Below are 15,089 nucleotides of genomic sequence, written 5' to 3'. Positions count from 1 at the left end.
AAATATTGATTAATGCAGCTTTAAATACTGTCGCAATTTATCAACTATTGGATGCCTCTATTAAAAAAAGAGAAAAAAAGAGACTGAAATCCTTATAAGTTGATCAAGCTCGACACTTAGAGGCACTCATGATCAGTTTAAATATTTTTAGATTTTATTCTGAAACAGCTGTTCTGTCAGTAGGGATTGAATGAAGAAAACAACAAAACAAAATCAAAAGTATTTATACAGTATTTGATTTAGAAAATCTACCGCATCTGACTGAATGTTGAAGAGGAATTCGCCCACTCACCACAGACAAGTGTCCATTCTTAGCCTTGGCCACCAGTAGTTCTGATCCAGGTGTGAAGTCTATGATCCCCTCTTTCCCCTGACCTACTGTAAACTTTATACTGGAGAAAGAACAGAGGCACAGTTAGACCAGCCTGGAAGAGACTCTCAGCAGCAGACTTTGAACTTCTATATAGGTTAAAACAGGCATTTCTTGGTGTTCCTGCTTATAACCACTTTGTATCTACAGTACAGTGTGTAGGAGTGATTATTTTTAAGGAGTATTACACTGCTGTTAACATTATGTGAGAACACACACAGAAAAACAAGGCTAAACCTTAACTTAGAGTCCGTAAAGACAATGTAATACTTGTCATGTGCACACAGGATGTTTTTATATGTTCCTGCTCTGCTCCTCACCTGCCCTGGTTGATGTTGATGCTGTTTATTTTGTCGGCACAGATGGCGATCTTGGTCAAGGTCTCAATCACATGGTCGCTCTGCAGAACCACATCTCCCTGTGAGGAAACAACACACATGGTTTAAACTCACAGGAGAACACATGACATCTGACCGGGTTCTGTCGGAGCACTGTGCGAAGTTTATTTATAATCTGTCCTCGGCTTCACCTTCTGTTTGTTGTCTTCACTGGGCACGTGCAGAACAAACAAGCCGTCGCTGAGAGAGCTGACTGAGATACCTGCAGGGGAAGGACAGTTTTAATGAATAATCCAAAATAAGCTATACTCTTAGCAAATGATTCATCTGGCTGTTGACCTCTGACCTTTCAGAGCTCCATATTCAATGCGCTGCTTGAGTTTGGCCTCCTCTACAATAATGGCACTGTTGGCGGTCAGCAGCAGCTGGCGGGTTCGAGCCTTGTAGCCCTTCCTGTCGTACTTGGTGACTGGCACTGCATACTGGGAACAGAGGGGATGATGAAGAAACTCACAAAACACCTTATAAACTGCCTTTTGCATTGTGACTCTGCTCTACTAACCTTCATCTTCTCGCTGCCTAGAGCCTGCAGCACCTTGGGATTAATGTTCTCACCATCTGAACGAGAGGTGGCATGTTGTTAAATCATCTCATAATGTGACTAAATGAAGCCTGTACAAATCAGCCGGTCTGTTGTAGTAGAAACAGATGTCTGAAGCTTACCGAGTCTTGTGCTGACAAACAATTTGGGGACACTCTGCGGGTAGTTGTCCTTCTTGTCTTTGAAGATCTCACTGGCGATCATCTTCTGCTCCATCTGTCCGCACACATTTAATGACAGTGAAGAAAATGAATGATGCAGAAAACAAGAAACCTGACAGTCAGATGAGCAGCAACTAAGAGCCTGACTTGACCGGTGACAGAACAATATTCACCTGGTGTTTCCATTCAGGGCTGATTTTCTTGCAGTAGCTCCACACCATGTTCTGCATGCACAGCTTACGCAGATGCTCTGACGCCTGAGGACACAGATAGTTTTCACAAATATGTACTTCTGTATATATGTGGGGTCATAAGACATACTGGATGTTTGAGTCATCGTTTAACCATGAACTATCACAAAAGGTTTTGGGCTTTGCAATCATAACAATCCTCTATTTTCCGACTGTCCTCAGAGAAGAATATGTTCTTGTCTGTTGGTCACCAGAACACTCAGCTTTTGTTTTTTTAACAAACGTCCTCCTACCTCAGTGAGAGCTGCTGGTGGAGTCGGCCAGCTCTTGTCCAGGACATTCTTGGGCAGGTTCCTGCGCAGAGTCATGAGGAAGGAGTAGCGCACATAATCCAGGAAATACTCGTTCTCTGGACAGCGCTCCTTGTGGCGGTAGATGAAGCCCTTGATGAACCTTACATTGCGAAAAGATGAGGACATAAAAGCAATGAAAATCTGAGCATCACAGAGGATAGTGTCTTCTGATTAAAACACAAGCTCTGACAGACAATTAAGGTGGCAATGCTTCAATTAACATGAACATTATTTGCTTATATTTACAACTGGAAGACAAAAGCTCTTGATGTGAGATGTCTAAATAAAGAACGATACTTTCTATGAAGTAATCAAACCCAGCGTTCCTACATTCCACTAGTATAATGCTTATTTTAAAAGCAGATGTTGAAATACACTTGTGTATCTATCACACAGTGAGTGTATTGTGCCCTCTGCTGGCCTGTGCCTGCATGGTCTGTACCTGCGGATGGTATCAGCAGCCTGTCGCCTGCGCTGGGCCCTCCTCCTCGCCAGGATCCCTCTCCACCACGCCTGGATGGCAATAGCTAATGAGGAACATGACAACCATTGTCATTTAAATAACAAAGAAATAACAAAAACCTACCAGGTGACATCACAGTTGTTAAACAAACTCTAAACATGACCATAGCGAGAGAAAATGCAGAATGATCCCAGCACAGACGTGTGACTAGAGACTTCCTCACCTGAGGTTCTGAGTTTTTGGTATTTGGACTTCTGGCTGTAGCCTTTCCATCCTGCCTGCAGCTTGGTGGCTGTAGGTAAAAGGAGAGATGTGGTTTGAATCTGAGGTGCAACAGTTGTTGAAAACGTTAGACACAAATCATCAGTGATGTCATGGGCTCTCACCGAGACTGTGTTTCCTGGTCTCGAGTGCGTCCTCTGTAGCAAACAAGGTCTTTGGGAAGCGGATGAAGATTTTGGATCTGTGAGGTTGAGTTTAAAGTAAAACATATTCAGTCACATAAATTCTATACAACAGCTGCTTTAAAAAACATCATAACACTTCTCTCAACACTTCTCTCTTCATATGTGTGTGTGTGTTGCTGACCTGCCCAGTTTGTATTCCTCAGGCTTGTATCCCAGGTGTTTGACCAGTGTGGCCACTCCATCGGACAGCTTCCCCTGCCAGTTAGGCCACGTGTCTGGACACAGGGACTTATACCTAAACAGACATAAGGCAAACAGATTGGTGGAAAAGTAAATATGGTTCGGAATACTGGTTCAGGAGTAAGACCTAATGGTTACAGAGAACATCTTTCAACTGTCAGTTCAAACACTTGTGTTGGTGAACTGAAGCGTTCTTGAGTAAGACACTGAAAACCCACCACTCCTGTAGCTCACTGATCAGCATGTAAAATGTTTTGTACTGGCGTCACTTCATATGAAGGAGTGGCAAGATGAGCTAGTGGTTAGATCATTTACTATAAAAATGAAATGGATTAAAGATTCTATATGTAGGAATCAGAAATTCCTTCTCATTAGTGACACCGGTGGCCGTTAAGTGAGCTGCAGTCAGCATCCTGTTGCTCCTGCTCGTGCTCTCTAACGGTGTGTTTTGCACCATGTTTCGCACCGTGTTTCTGCAAAGCATCTCTCACTCAGCCGGGGAGTCAGTCAGCTGGGGAGTGTGTGTGTTTGGCTGGGGAGCAATGAGCCGTGGCGAGGGAGCAACACACTTTTGCCAGGGATCAACACGTTGTGGCTGGGGAGCAATGAGCTACGGTTTTGTTGTGAAATGTGAGCTTATTATCACCTTTGGACACCAACAGAAAAAACAAAAGGGGTAAGCTGTGTTCCGCTATCACTCTGGGGCTTGTTTTCTGCTCCTTTGTTGAGGAAATAATGTTGATTTAGCTGTGTGTGTGCTCGGGAGTGGACGACCTGTCGTTGCGGCAGTGTTTTGTTGTGAAATGTGTGGTGGTTGACAGAGGCAGCTAACTGTCTAATTAGCTGGGGAGTGAATATCTGCAGAGTGTTTCTACTCGCATAGCACCGTATTTGTTGTGGTAGATGCTGGTCGTTTGTTGACGTTAGCAGGAGAGAAGCAAGGAACTCAGGAGTGTGCAAAAACATCACATCCATTAGATTTGTGTGGAAGATCTGGCCCGGGTCCTTCACATAGAAATCAGTCCACAGGCTGATATACACAACTGACAAAGTCAGGGAAGGTCTCATTTTTTAAGTTTCGTTACAACACGTTCACTCATTGGCAATAAAAAACGATTAATAAATATAGAACCTTCAATCTGATTTAAAATGGCACATTGCCAAATCTAATTTCTTTTACATTTACACATACAATACGTGTCTGTTGTGAAAAAGGTCTATGCTGTCTTTACTCACTAGTTCATCACACCATCCATAATTTTAAGTATTTTAAATCATTTTTTTACTGTATTATGATGTAAGGTAGAGTCAGACCTTTCAGATTCTAGGGGGTACTTTAATATTCCCTCAAAAACATTAGGTGCAGGCAATTAGTTCAAACAAATTAGTAACAAATCTGTATCTGTACTGTACTGTATATCTATGTATTTATCGCATGATTAGAGATGACAGGCACTGTTGAAACTGACCATGACACTGGTTGGGAGCTATTTGACATTTTCTAAGTGGTAAAAATGTTCTTCTTATAGTAAATGTACTGTAGTATGTGGTGTATTTGTTGTACTATATGCTTTATCTGGTGTATTTGACTAAACAAGGAAGTCATATCAGTTCAGTTGTGTATCAGAACACAACAAGAAGCACATACGTTTGATTATGTCCTTGATAACATACAGTAGTTCATGGTACAAGAGGTAACATGATTGTACCTTACAGAATAAAAAAAAAAATGAGCAGCTGATCACCTCTGTAGGAAGACCTCGTAGCGCCGCCTGTAAGCAAAGCCGGCTCTCCTCACCCTCAGATTCTCCATCAGTCCCAGGTACTTGACCTGGTGACGGATCAACACCTCGTCAAATCGACCTGGGAGCAGGAGGAGAGGGGAAAGAGTGGGAGATGGAGAGCATGGTTACATCAGTCTGAGAAAAATGTAAAGTCTGTTGGAGAAAATGAACCAGAGAAAACCAGTAAATGCTAAACAGCAGCAGGAGTAGGAGTGACAAAGGACAGAGAAACAGTATAAAACTAAACAAAAGGCCAACTGTGGGGAGAAACAAAGGCCGGCCCGATATACTGACAACCACACGGAGAGTTTACGCCGCAGCCACTGATGCATCTTAAAACAAACTGTTTTGGTTGGAATTAGCGAAAGCACGGGATTAACATGACGTCTCTGGGAAAATATTAGCTTATTGAAGCTGCTAAGCTGCTTCAACTGTGTTTACAAGAATTGTTACATAAAGCTGACATCAAAGCTCTTACATAGTTTCCGTCGCCAAACTGTATTGTATAATGTGGAATTGATTTTTTTTTTTTTTTTTTGCACAATGATATCATGGGTTATCAATAAATGGTAAAAATGGTAGGGTCATTATACTCTACTGAAACTAACTCTTCCCTGTAGTTCACTATCCAATCAAGTTACCATTACTGTACAATATAGACTTATGTCTGTTACATTTTATGTCAGCCCATGAGATCAATACTAAAATATACATTTTTCCTCCATTAAACAATTGTAACGTCTTTGTATGTGTAAAAAAGGGAAGAGCACATGTATTTGCACATGTACATCAATTACTTGGTAGGAAACTCTACTACATGTAGATTATATCAGAGAAAAGTTACAATAAATTGTGATAATCCAAGATGTTCAACAAGCCTGGCATCATAACAATAAGAAACAACAAAAGTTTTGTTTGTGATGTTCTTCTTTTACTCTGTCAGTCTCCAGTTTCACCTCTGACTACATATGGTTTTTAATCCTGGAGTACACTATGACAACACCGTCACCCAGCTAGTTAACTCAGTATCTGACAGTATTTCTGTAAGCATTTCAGAATTCCTATTTGGTACTATATTATGCAAAACAAGACTTGACTTCATACCTGCTTGTTTGGAGTCATTGGGCTTGATGCAGCGGACGTACGACGGCTCCTTGGACATGAGGATCTCCATGAGTTTCGCCAGACTGGCTTTGAACTGGGTTGCTGCCTGGAAGGGCAGACGCAAAACAAGAGAAACAGTAGAAGAAAGCTGGTTAGAGAGGGATGGAAAGATGAAGATGAGAGGACGCTGGTCAGTCACTGAAGCAAAGACTTCTAGAAGCTAATGAAGAGGAGAGTGAAATGGAAGCTTGCAGCGTTCACTGCGAAGGAGAGATGATGAGGTAAGGAGCGAGCAGAGGAGTGGCTGATGTGACTGGCAGTCCAGTAGAGACTGAACACTGGGCCCAGTGTGGAGGACTGGGACTCTAACTTGCCAGCCTGTGACAGTACCCTGTTCAAGTGTGTGTGTATGTTTGTGTGTGTGTGTGTGTGTGTGTGTGTGTGTGTGTGTGTGTGTGTGTGAAGGGCACACAAGTGTCAGGGCATTCCTCAGTGAGTGGGAGGCCACAGAGAATCCCCATCAGACTGCCCACTCAATACTGGAAAGGGGAAACACATCACTGTTTGTTTTGTTGTGGGAAAGTATGCTGGGATGCATGAGAGCATCATTTATAGGAGTGTGCACAACAGACAGAGAAAACCTGAGGACACAAACAGAACACACACACACACGCAGAGTGAGGTATCTCACCGTGTCTGGACGTTTCTTGTCGCTCAGCTCCTCCCTGTCAAAACACTGGGTGAGGATCTTGTTCTCTGACATACACATAACCTGCAAAACACAATACGAAGGACATCGTTGAACGTCTGACTCAGCCAAACACTGTATCACACTATCAAAGTGCTTCTCTTACAATCCTCTCAATTTATTCGCCTCCTGTTCATTCTAAAGTCAAATCTCACCTCTTTTAAGTTCCTGAAGAGCAGGTCGTTGTTCTTGTCCAAAAATCCTGAAGAAGAAAAGATCAACTTTATGTTTGATACATGTACTGACTAATCATTTCCACTACTTGTCACTGGTTATTCAGTACATAGACAGAGTCATGTCACACTCACGCTCTGAATTTCTCTTCTCAAACAGAAACACTGTTTATATTTACTGATTTTCCCATCACTTCAATTTTGCTGTTTTTTCGATCAGCTACTGTCCATGAAACTCAACACTTCCAGTGCACATTTCACATTAAAAGCCTTGCAGAAGTTCAAAGGGGATAACCCTCCAGTTACACTTCTATGAGATTTCGCTACATGCCAGCAGGCATAAAAGGCATTAAGTTAAGTTAGTGAGTCACATTGAAACAAAGTTCTAAAATAAAATTGTCTTGGTTGGATGATGTGTGTATTTGGCAAATGGTACTGGTGTTTAGTGCTGGAAATTAGTTTTGCATGTCTGACCTCCGTGCCAAATTCACCACAATACCAAACATCCGAAGACATGAGGTCACACCGGCCTTAGCTGCTACGCTTCATCTGCTTGTACTTGTTTCCAGTTACAAACAGAGAAGGACAATAGGGATGTGGAGAGCTTGTTTACAGCTACACACAAACACACACACACACACACACACACACCGTTGACATTGTAGTTGACCTCTCCAGCATAATGCAGCAGTCGGAATTCGTCACGGCCCATTACTTTTCGGGTCTTTCCATCAGCCAGCTTGTGACTGCAGGGTAAAACACACACACACACAGAAACGCAGTGTGGATATATTGTGAATGGAGTGGACACATATTCAGTACAGCAGTCTAACAAGCAGACACTCTGATATTTAAGTAGTGTGAGACCAAGCTGGTTGCTGAGAGTTAAAAAAGACAAGAGTAGGAATCAAACTAACGTGACAAAGTGAGGGTGTCCTCCCACAGTGTCCTCCAGCTTCTCCAGGAAGGTGAAATCACTGGCATCTCCAGGTCTCAGACACTCCTCATCCTGTAGCAGCAGCAGAGGAGGAGCAGCTGTTAGTCATTATCTCACAAAACAAACAACTGTTCAAAGACTACACCCCCCATTTACAATATCTTGATACTGAACTTTATGTGTTTAGAGTTTACACAAATGGTGCTGAAGTCATAACTTACTATGCAGTGAGATAAAACCAGTTTTTGGTTGTTACAGTAATGACTGAGCAATAAAGGAATAGTTCAACATTTTGGGAAACATATTTGTGGTGTTGTTGAGAGTTAGATGAGAAGACTGATTCTACTCATATTTGTCTGGCAGGTAGCTTAGCTTAGCTTAGCATAATGACTGGAAACAAGGGAAACAGCTAGCCTGGCTGTGTCGAAATGTAACAAAATTTGCCTGCCAGCACCTCTAAAGCTAACTAATCAATATATTATATGTGCTTTGTTTAATCTGTACAACAACTGAAGGGAGTATCCTCTGGTTGTCTAGCAATCTCACAGTGACGACAAGACTCCAGGATTATTTCCCAAATTGTCAAACCCTTCTTGTAATATGACACCTTATCTTGCCACAAGTTCATTGGGTATTTTATGCTGTGAATTTAATCATCTTTTGAAAATAAAATCTTCAGCTGTGAAGAGACGAAGAGCAGAGCGTCTCCTCACCAGGATGGAGATGATGCCTTTGAACTTCTCCTCCACCAGGTCACAGATGATCTTGTTGTTGAAGTACTGCACCGGCTCCCACTGGAAAGACAAAACTCTAGTTAGAGATCATGTGAAAATAAACCTTATTAGTCAGACATGAGCTGGCTTTGTCTGGCATAATTAACAGGATCATCACAAAAAATTAAACAGATTTAAACGCTCATTTGAAATAATATGGATTTTGATAGACTGATGCCAACACTCATGCTGCATCCATCAAAAACATTCCACATACATAAAAGAGTAAGAATAAGACAGCTACCGGGAAATACCAGCTACCAGCTAACAAGAAATATAAAAAACATAATAATAATAAAGTAAAAAAGACACACTGATGTTTAATAGATAAAAACCTATAGTACAGAAAAAATTACAGGAAGGAGCTGTTGGTTTTTATATCAATTTTATCCTCATTTCACCTGCTGCCAATTACATTTTTTATTATAGAGTTTTTAAATCTATTCAATTGACAACGTGGCACTCTGAACCTCCTCCCTGATGGCAGGAGCTGGTACTCAGTGAGTAGCACACAGGATGCTTGCTGTCTTACACCTATTATTTTCCAAGTAGTCGCACTAGTTTGGACTTCAACTGCACAGAGAGGTTACCAAACCAAGCTGTATCTAATTAGGCTCTCAAAGACCGCCTGATAAAAGACTACCATAAAATTTGGTGTATAAATGTAACTATTTTTAAATTTAAAAATATATCAGTCTGACCCTGATACAATTACAACTCTTCTAACCGTTTAGTGACCATAAATTCAATCATCTGCAGAATCCCAGGAATCCCGGCACGCAGACTCGCTGCTCACCCACTTGTATGTGGACACATGAACGCAGAGCCCTACTGGCTGAGTGCAGCAGTATTCATGTTACCAGCCACATAATTTCCACAGAGATGACAGAGAGCGCGGCCCACGGCCCTGATGTCTGATGATAATGGGCTCTTTGAGAGGTGAATCCAAGTTTCTCCCACAACCTGTTTGCTTGCTCTCTAACCAGTGCATTTATATTAGACTGCACACAAACGGCTTCTTTGTTGCAGAGAAGCAAAACAAAACAATATAAATACAACGAATACAAATGAAGGCAAAGAGTGAAAAGTGAGGAAAACATTCTAATGACAGATCTTGAATTGGCCGCCTTTAGATACGTAATTTCCTTAAGAGGTATCATTTAAGCTTTTAACTGTAAATAAATAAAAGACTGCACAGCTCTAACGATAACAAAGATGGTGGCTTAATTCCTAATGGTGCAGCATCTTCTAAAAATATGCGCACTTATTGTAAATCACTTGGAGTAAAAGCCTCAGTGAAACAGCAGAATAATACATTAGATTATCAAATTTACGTCAGCAAACAAAACTGCAACCACAATCACATTAGGAGCTCTTTGCAAAGCCTAAACTCTGGTTGAGAGAGGAGGAGGAGGAGGAGTGTGATGACGGGAGGTTAAAACGGGACAGAATCAGATAGCGTGATGAAGATGAACGGAGACTGACAGGACTGGAGGAGGAAAGTGATTTAAAAACAAGAGAGCTAATCAATGTGCCTCTCCACTCGCATGATCACATTGCACAAGAACTGCAGGTGTACATTTGTCACACTTGGTAGTAAACAGTGGAGGTGGGATGGGGATGTGTGTGTGAGAGGAAGGGAAGAGAGCGGTGTCTGACCGTGATGCCTTCGGCCTCGTACTCCTCCTGTTCCGACTTGAGGGTGAGCTCAATGAAGAGCTGCTGCAGCTTCTCGTTACAGTAGTTGATACAGAACTGCTCGAAGCTGCAACACAACGACAGCAGACACGTTAGCTCAAGGGGAAAAAAAGCACAGGATCATAAACATGCTGGTTGTTCTCATTAATTCACACTATTGGTGGTGAATCTTTCACTGAAGGCTAATATTACCCACTCACTGTAATTCATACCATATATGGCTATAGGGTACTGTATAGGTTAAGGTTGAAGGTTAATTATTGTCCTTAGAAATAGCAGTTTAACATCTTTCTTGGCACAAAGTCCACTAATTTCTGGAGCTTTCAGCTGCATCTCAGCATATAGCATTTACTCAGAGTCCTCAGTACGCAAATGAGCAAACTCCAGCAGCTGATGAAGGCCACAAGATGCGGCTGAAAGCTCCAGAAAATTCTAATTTCTTCTACCTTGTGCTAAGATTTTTTTTAAATCAAACTGTGTAGGTTAGTTTTCAGTGTTTCCATTACTTTACGGTTTAGATGGATTTGTAGCTGTTGAGCAAATCTCATGAAAGGTTTAAATTCAGCATTAACAAGCTGTAAACTAACAATGAACTACACAACAAACCTTATCATACAGGCTCCAGCTGATAAAATCATTAATACTGTACCTGTTGTGCTGGAAGACCTCAAAGCCATAGATGTCCAGCAGGCCGATGACAGAGTAATTCTTGTACGAGTCATCCTGTCATAGAAAAAGAACAAAACTTCGTAAATGGAGCTCAGCTCACTGTTTTGGTTTTAAAACCAACTTTATTGTTTTGATTCACTCTCGCTGCTCTCATCAACCTTGATTTTCATTCACCGTTTTCAGCAAAAAGCTCTTATAAGCCCACGGTACAAACCTCCTCAGCCCCAAACCACAGAGACAGAGTACAGTTTGCTAACACTTTTGTCATATCGAGTTTATAACAAGTCAATACGCCAATGTTGTGTTTACAGCTTGTTGTGCAGCTCTCATGTGGCCAAAAAATCAAATAATAAAAGTTTAAAATATATTCTATTTAAAAATCATAATTTAAGAATTAAATCATGAAATTGAATGTGTGTGAAATAAAATAAATTTTACAGATTGATTTTCTGTAGCAATATTCAGGAAAAAAACACATTCATATGAGTTTATACTGAGTATGTTGGTGTAACACAGGCCTTGTGCTGACTTGTTGGACTGGTTAATGTCCACAAGGTGGAGCTGTGCTGTAACAGAATGAGGGAGAGACATCAACATGCTCTGCACTCCAGTTTGTGTCAAGTTTGCTTTCAGTTTAATAGATGTAGTATGTTTTATATGTGAGTGATCTGACTTCCTCAAAGTAAGATGAGGTCAACACTGATCAAAAATGTACATCCCCTGAATGGGAAGTCGCCACAGTTAGTGCAGTGAGTGAATATGTGTGTGTGTGTGTGTGCATATTTATACCGTGTATGCCAGCGAAGCATTGATCTTGTTAACCAGCCAGGTGAAGGTGCGTCCATACACTGCCTTAGACAAAGCATCCCGAGCTGAGGACGCCTGCTCTAGGTTGAGAGGGCTCATCAGCTGAAGAAGAAACACACACACACACAGGAAGGTGATGGTGAGGAGAGACAGGCAAAGACATACAATAACAGAGTCATACAGAGAACAGCAGCAACAGTAAGACAGGTTACAATGTAATTAAACTGGACCAGACGTTACACAGACAGGAAAACTTTGTATATAAACGCTTATCACACACTTGTGCTACAGTGAGAGTGTGTAATATCCAAACCTACCTCCTCCCCCTTGGCAATTATCTTCTTGTGTGTGAGTGCCTCTGTCAGCACCGTCCCATTCACTCCTAACAACTGGAAAAGCATAACAACATTAGCACACGCCACGGCTCCTCCAGTCATGAATAAATGATCCCCAAACATGTCAACAGACAGACGTCAGGCCGCTCAGCAGCAGTGACATCACTGCGTATGGTATCTGCTGATTATGTCTGACATCACACATAATTAGAAAATTGAAGCTGAAATGAATGGAGGCTGTTGTATCCATTTTTTTCTAGAGCAGTGTGCAGATGATTTCATTGGCTAAATCTTCACCAGCATTTGTAGGAATAAACAGATATGTGATCATATGTATTTATCAAGCTTCTCAGAGTAGGAAATCATTCCTAACTAGCCAAAGTAAATATTGAGGAGAGCTTCAGAGGTGTTCCAACATGTTGGAGCTACCATGAGATTGCTTTAAGGCAGAAACAATGAGTGGGAAGAGGAATGTTTTGGAAACATTTGATGACAATGAATTCATTAACAGATAATTATGACAAAAACAGCAATTGGCTTTGTGTGGGATGAAGAGGAGAACACATGCTGTCTTCATTTTTGTCTCAGATATTTCATGAGCCTGTATGTTGCCTACATAAGACTGATAAAGAATGTTCCCAAACAATGGCTGAGGACTCCCTCTTCCCTGGCCAAATGCCGATGCTCAACTTAATTATAACAGACATAATCTAATATCAGGTTCTTGTACTTCATTCATTTATTTCAACTTGTATGCAGACTGTAGTATTTGGGAGATATATTATTATATACTGTGTGACATTACAGGAATCATTTTCCTGATGTGACACTATGATGTTATAACATGATGTGATTGACAGGCCTGACTCATTTACACAGCTGCATCAAAATAGCTACTATTATACATTAACATATATATAACAAACATTTATTTTGAAGCTCTATTTCATAAGGCTTGCCAGTAAAGTCTACTCTGAGGAGGGAGTATTTTAGTCCAAGTTAAATGTTCCTTGGAGGGATTCTGATATGCTTGATAAATATGGACCTGAGCCTTTTTTTTCACTGATGGCCTGTTAGGAGTGTTTATGAACCTGCTTGGTCTAGTGTCTTACCCTGGCCAGGTACTTGATCTGTGTGTCAGAGGTGATGCAGGCAATGCCGTCCTCTCCGCCGTACTGCACATTCCCCAGGTGGAGCACACTGGCGATGATGTTCAACAATTCCTACACAGGCAAACATAGAGACATAGAGAAGAGGGTTGAAAGCAAAGAAAGTACAAGAAAGGAGGTGAGAGGGTGGTGAACACAGAATACAGAATAATATGAAGAGGAAAAATAAGGAGAGACAGAAGAAGAAGAAGGACATTGAAGGGGAGGAAGAGAACAAAGGTAAAGAGATGAGAAGCTGCGGCCCGATAAGATTATACTGGGTTTACTGCCCAGGCTATCTTTATGAGCGACTTGGTAGATAAGGGTGACTTTGTTTAAAATTAAGTTTAAAAATTGAACATGGTAGGAATGCAACAATGTGCTCACCAAACTAAAACTGCTCACACACACACACACCTGCCCCTCACTCTATAAGCAGTGTGAGCTCTGGAAGCAAGCCCAGACTCATGAGTATGTAGGAAAACTCCCACACTGAGTACAAATAAGTTCTCACCATATAATATCAGCCACACACACACACACTCAGTCACCTCTGTCCACCAAAGACTTTCAAATACAAACATCCTACTCTTGTCGTCCACAGGTCTCAAACAGGAACAGCCTCAGCCCCCTCAGGCACAAGGAGTACTTTACTGTTTATAAAGCAACCTGTTATAAAGACTGTTGTATTGCTATCAGTACACATAGCGAGGGTGGTAATAATTAAGTCTGGTGCAAACAGGAAATAGTTTTTTAATTCAGTTAGTAGGAGAGAAAGTAAGAAGTGAAACATAATGCAACATGTTTAGAAATTCAGAGTGAGAGATGATAACCTCAACCTTACTTAAACTGCTTATCTACTTCATGGAAACAGCTAATATTTTCTAGACTCCACATCTCCCTCACTACTTTAGGTAACAAAACAAACATGTCAGGAATGATTTGCACGGCTTGGACTTAGTCCTTACCTCCACATCGTCCTCGTTGAAGCCAATCACACTCAAGGCTTTCCTCACCACCTTCCAATCACTGCGGTCATTGATGGAGCTCACTTTGGGACAGTTACCCTATGTAAACACACACACGAAAACAACCTAAAGCACTTTCAACACACTGTTTATGTCCTGTCTAGTTCAGGCTGTTTATCTCGTTGTGAAGTTACAAACATGCAAGGCAAAACCCATAAACAATCTGGTGTGTAAATAGGTGTTTACATGTGATGTGAACACCTATTTGCACAAGCACACATGTGAAATGTTTTTGCTCTGTAGCAATTGGTGTGTGTTCACTGAGGGGAGGGTTCAGCTAGTGCCTTAAGGCAGATTTCCCCCCTGGAGGAAAGCTCCTCTTGCTGTACAGAGAGCCTCTGACTGAGAGCCTATTAACCAGAACTCCCACTGGGACGCACGCACACACGCGCACACACACACACACACACACACACACACACACACACACACACACACACACACACACACACACACACACACACACACACACACACACACACACACCCTACAGACCTATGGCTTCTGTCAAGATATAGAGAGAGACTGAGTTAGTGAGCGAGTGAGAGTGAGAGACCTACTGCAGAATTTACAGATGGTTTACATTCATCTACAGGTTTCTCTCCAGGGCTGGAGGTGTGGTTCAGGAATGACTTCATTGGGACTTAACTATGAATTGGCATTGTTGCAGATTATTCTCCATGAGGAGATAGTTTTACAAGCATGTCTGTAATAAACCACAGTTCAACCACAACATTTACCAGATGCTGTTCATGCTGGTA

At 41.5% G+C, this 15,089-nt stretch overlaps 1 protein-coding gene across 2 annotated transcripts in view; it reads right to left on the bottom strand.

Moving 5' to 3' along the window:
• The window catches only part of LOC121898364 (unconventional myosin-Ic-like), a 60,565-nt gene that overhangs the window by 3,181 nt on the left and 42,295 nt on the right, over positions 1 to 15,089 (bottom strand). For both annotated transcript variants that reach the window (XM_042413364.1, XM_042413365.1), the window contains 25 exons: positions 14,269 to 14,367; positions 13,265 to 13,375; positions 12,135 to 12,206; positions 11,800 to 11,919; positions 10,991 to 11,064; positions 10,303 to 10,408; positions 8,584 to 8,664; positions 7,851 to 7,942; positions 7,585 to 7,679; positions 6,916 to 6,962; positions 6,704 to 6,784; positions 6,013 to 6,118; positions 4,870 to 4,987; positions 3,066 to 3,179; positions 2,864 to 2,940; positions 2,701 to 2,769; positions 2,457 to 2,541; positions 1,955 to 2,114; positions 1,644 to 1,727; positions 1,432 to 1,525; positions 1,271 to 1,326; positions 1,055 to 1,190; positions 900 to 970; positions 691 to 788; positions 293 to 392 (listed from right to left, as the gene is read on the bottom strand). In XM_042413364.1, the coding sequence (XP_042269298.1) occupies positions 293 to 392; positions 691 to 788; positions 900 to 970; positions 1,055 to 1,190; positions 1,271 to 1,326; positions 1,432 to 1,525; positions 1,644 to 1,727; positions 1,955 to 2,114; positions 2,457 to 2,541; positions 2,701 to 2,769; positions 2,864 to 2,940; positions 3,066 to 3,179; positions 4,870 to 4,987; positions 6,013 to 6,118; positions 6,704 to 6,784; positions 6,916 to 6,962; positions 7,585 to 7,679; positions 7,851 to 7,942; positions 8,584 to 8,664; positions 10,303 to 10,408; positions 10,991 to 11,064; positions 11,800 to 11,919; positions 12,135 to 12,206; positions 13,265 to 13,375; positions 14,269 to 14,367 (2,346 nt within the window). The remainder of the gene's footprint in view (positions 1 to 292; positions 393 to 690; positions 789 to 899; positions 971 to 1,054; positions 1,191 to 1,270; positions 1,327 to 1,431; positions 1,526 to 1,643; positions 1,728 to 1,954; positions 2,115 to 2,456; positions 2,542 to 2,700; positions 2,770 to 2,863; positions 2,941 to 3,065; positions 3,180 to 4,869; positions 4,988 to 6,012; positions 6,119 to 6,703; positions 6,785 to 6,915; positions 6,963 to 7,584; positions 7,680 to 7,850; positions 7,943 to 8,583; positions 8,665 to 10,302; positions 10,409 to 10,990; positions 11,065 to 11,799; positions 11,920 to 12,134; positions 12,207 to 13,264; positions 13,376 to 14,268; positions 14,368 to 15,089) is intronic.

The sequence above is a fragment of the Thunnus maccoyii genome, chromosome 6 (genome assembly GCF_910596095.1).
Source record: "Thunnus maccoyii chromosome 6, fThuMac1.1, whole genome shotgun sequence".
Classification (NCBI taxonomy): Eukaryota; Metazoa; Chordata; class Actinopteri; order Scombriformes; family Scombridae; genus Thunnus; species Thunnus maccoyii.
The sequence above is the reverse complement of the archived record's forward strand: the minus strand, read 5'-3'. Positions and strand labels throughout refer to the sequence as shown.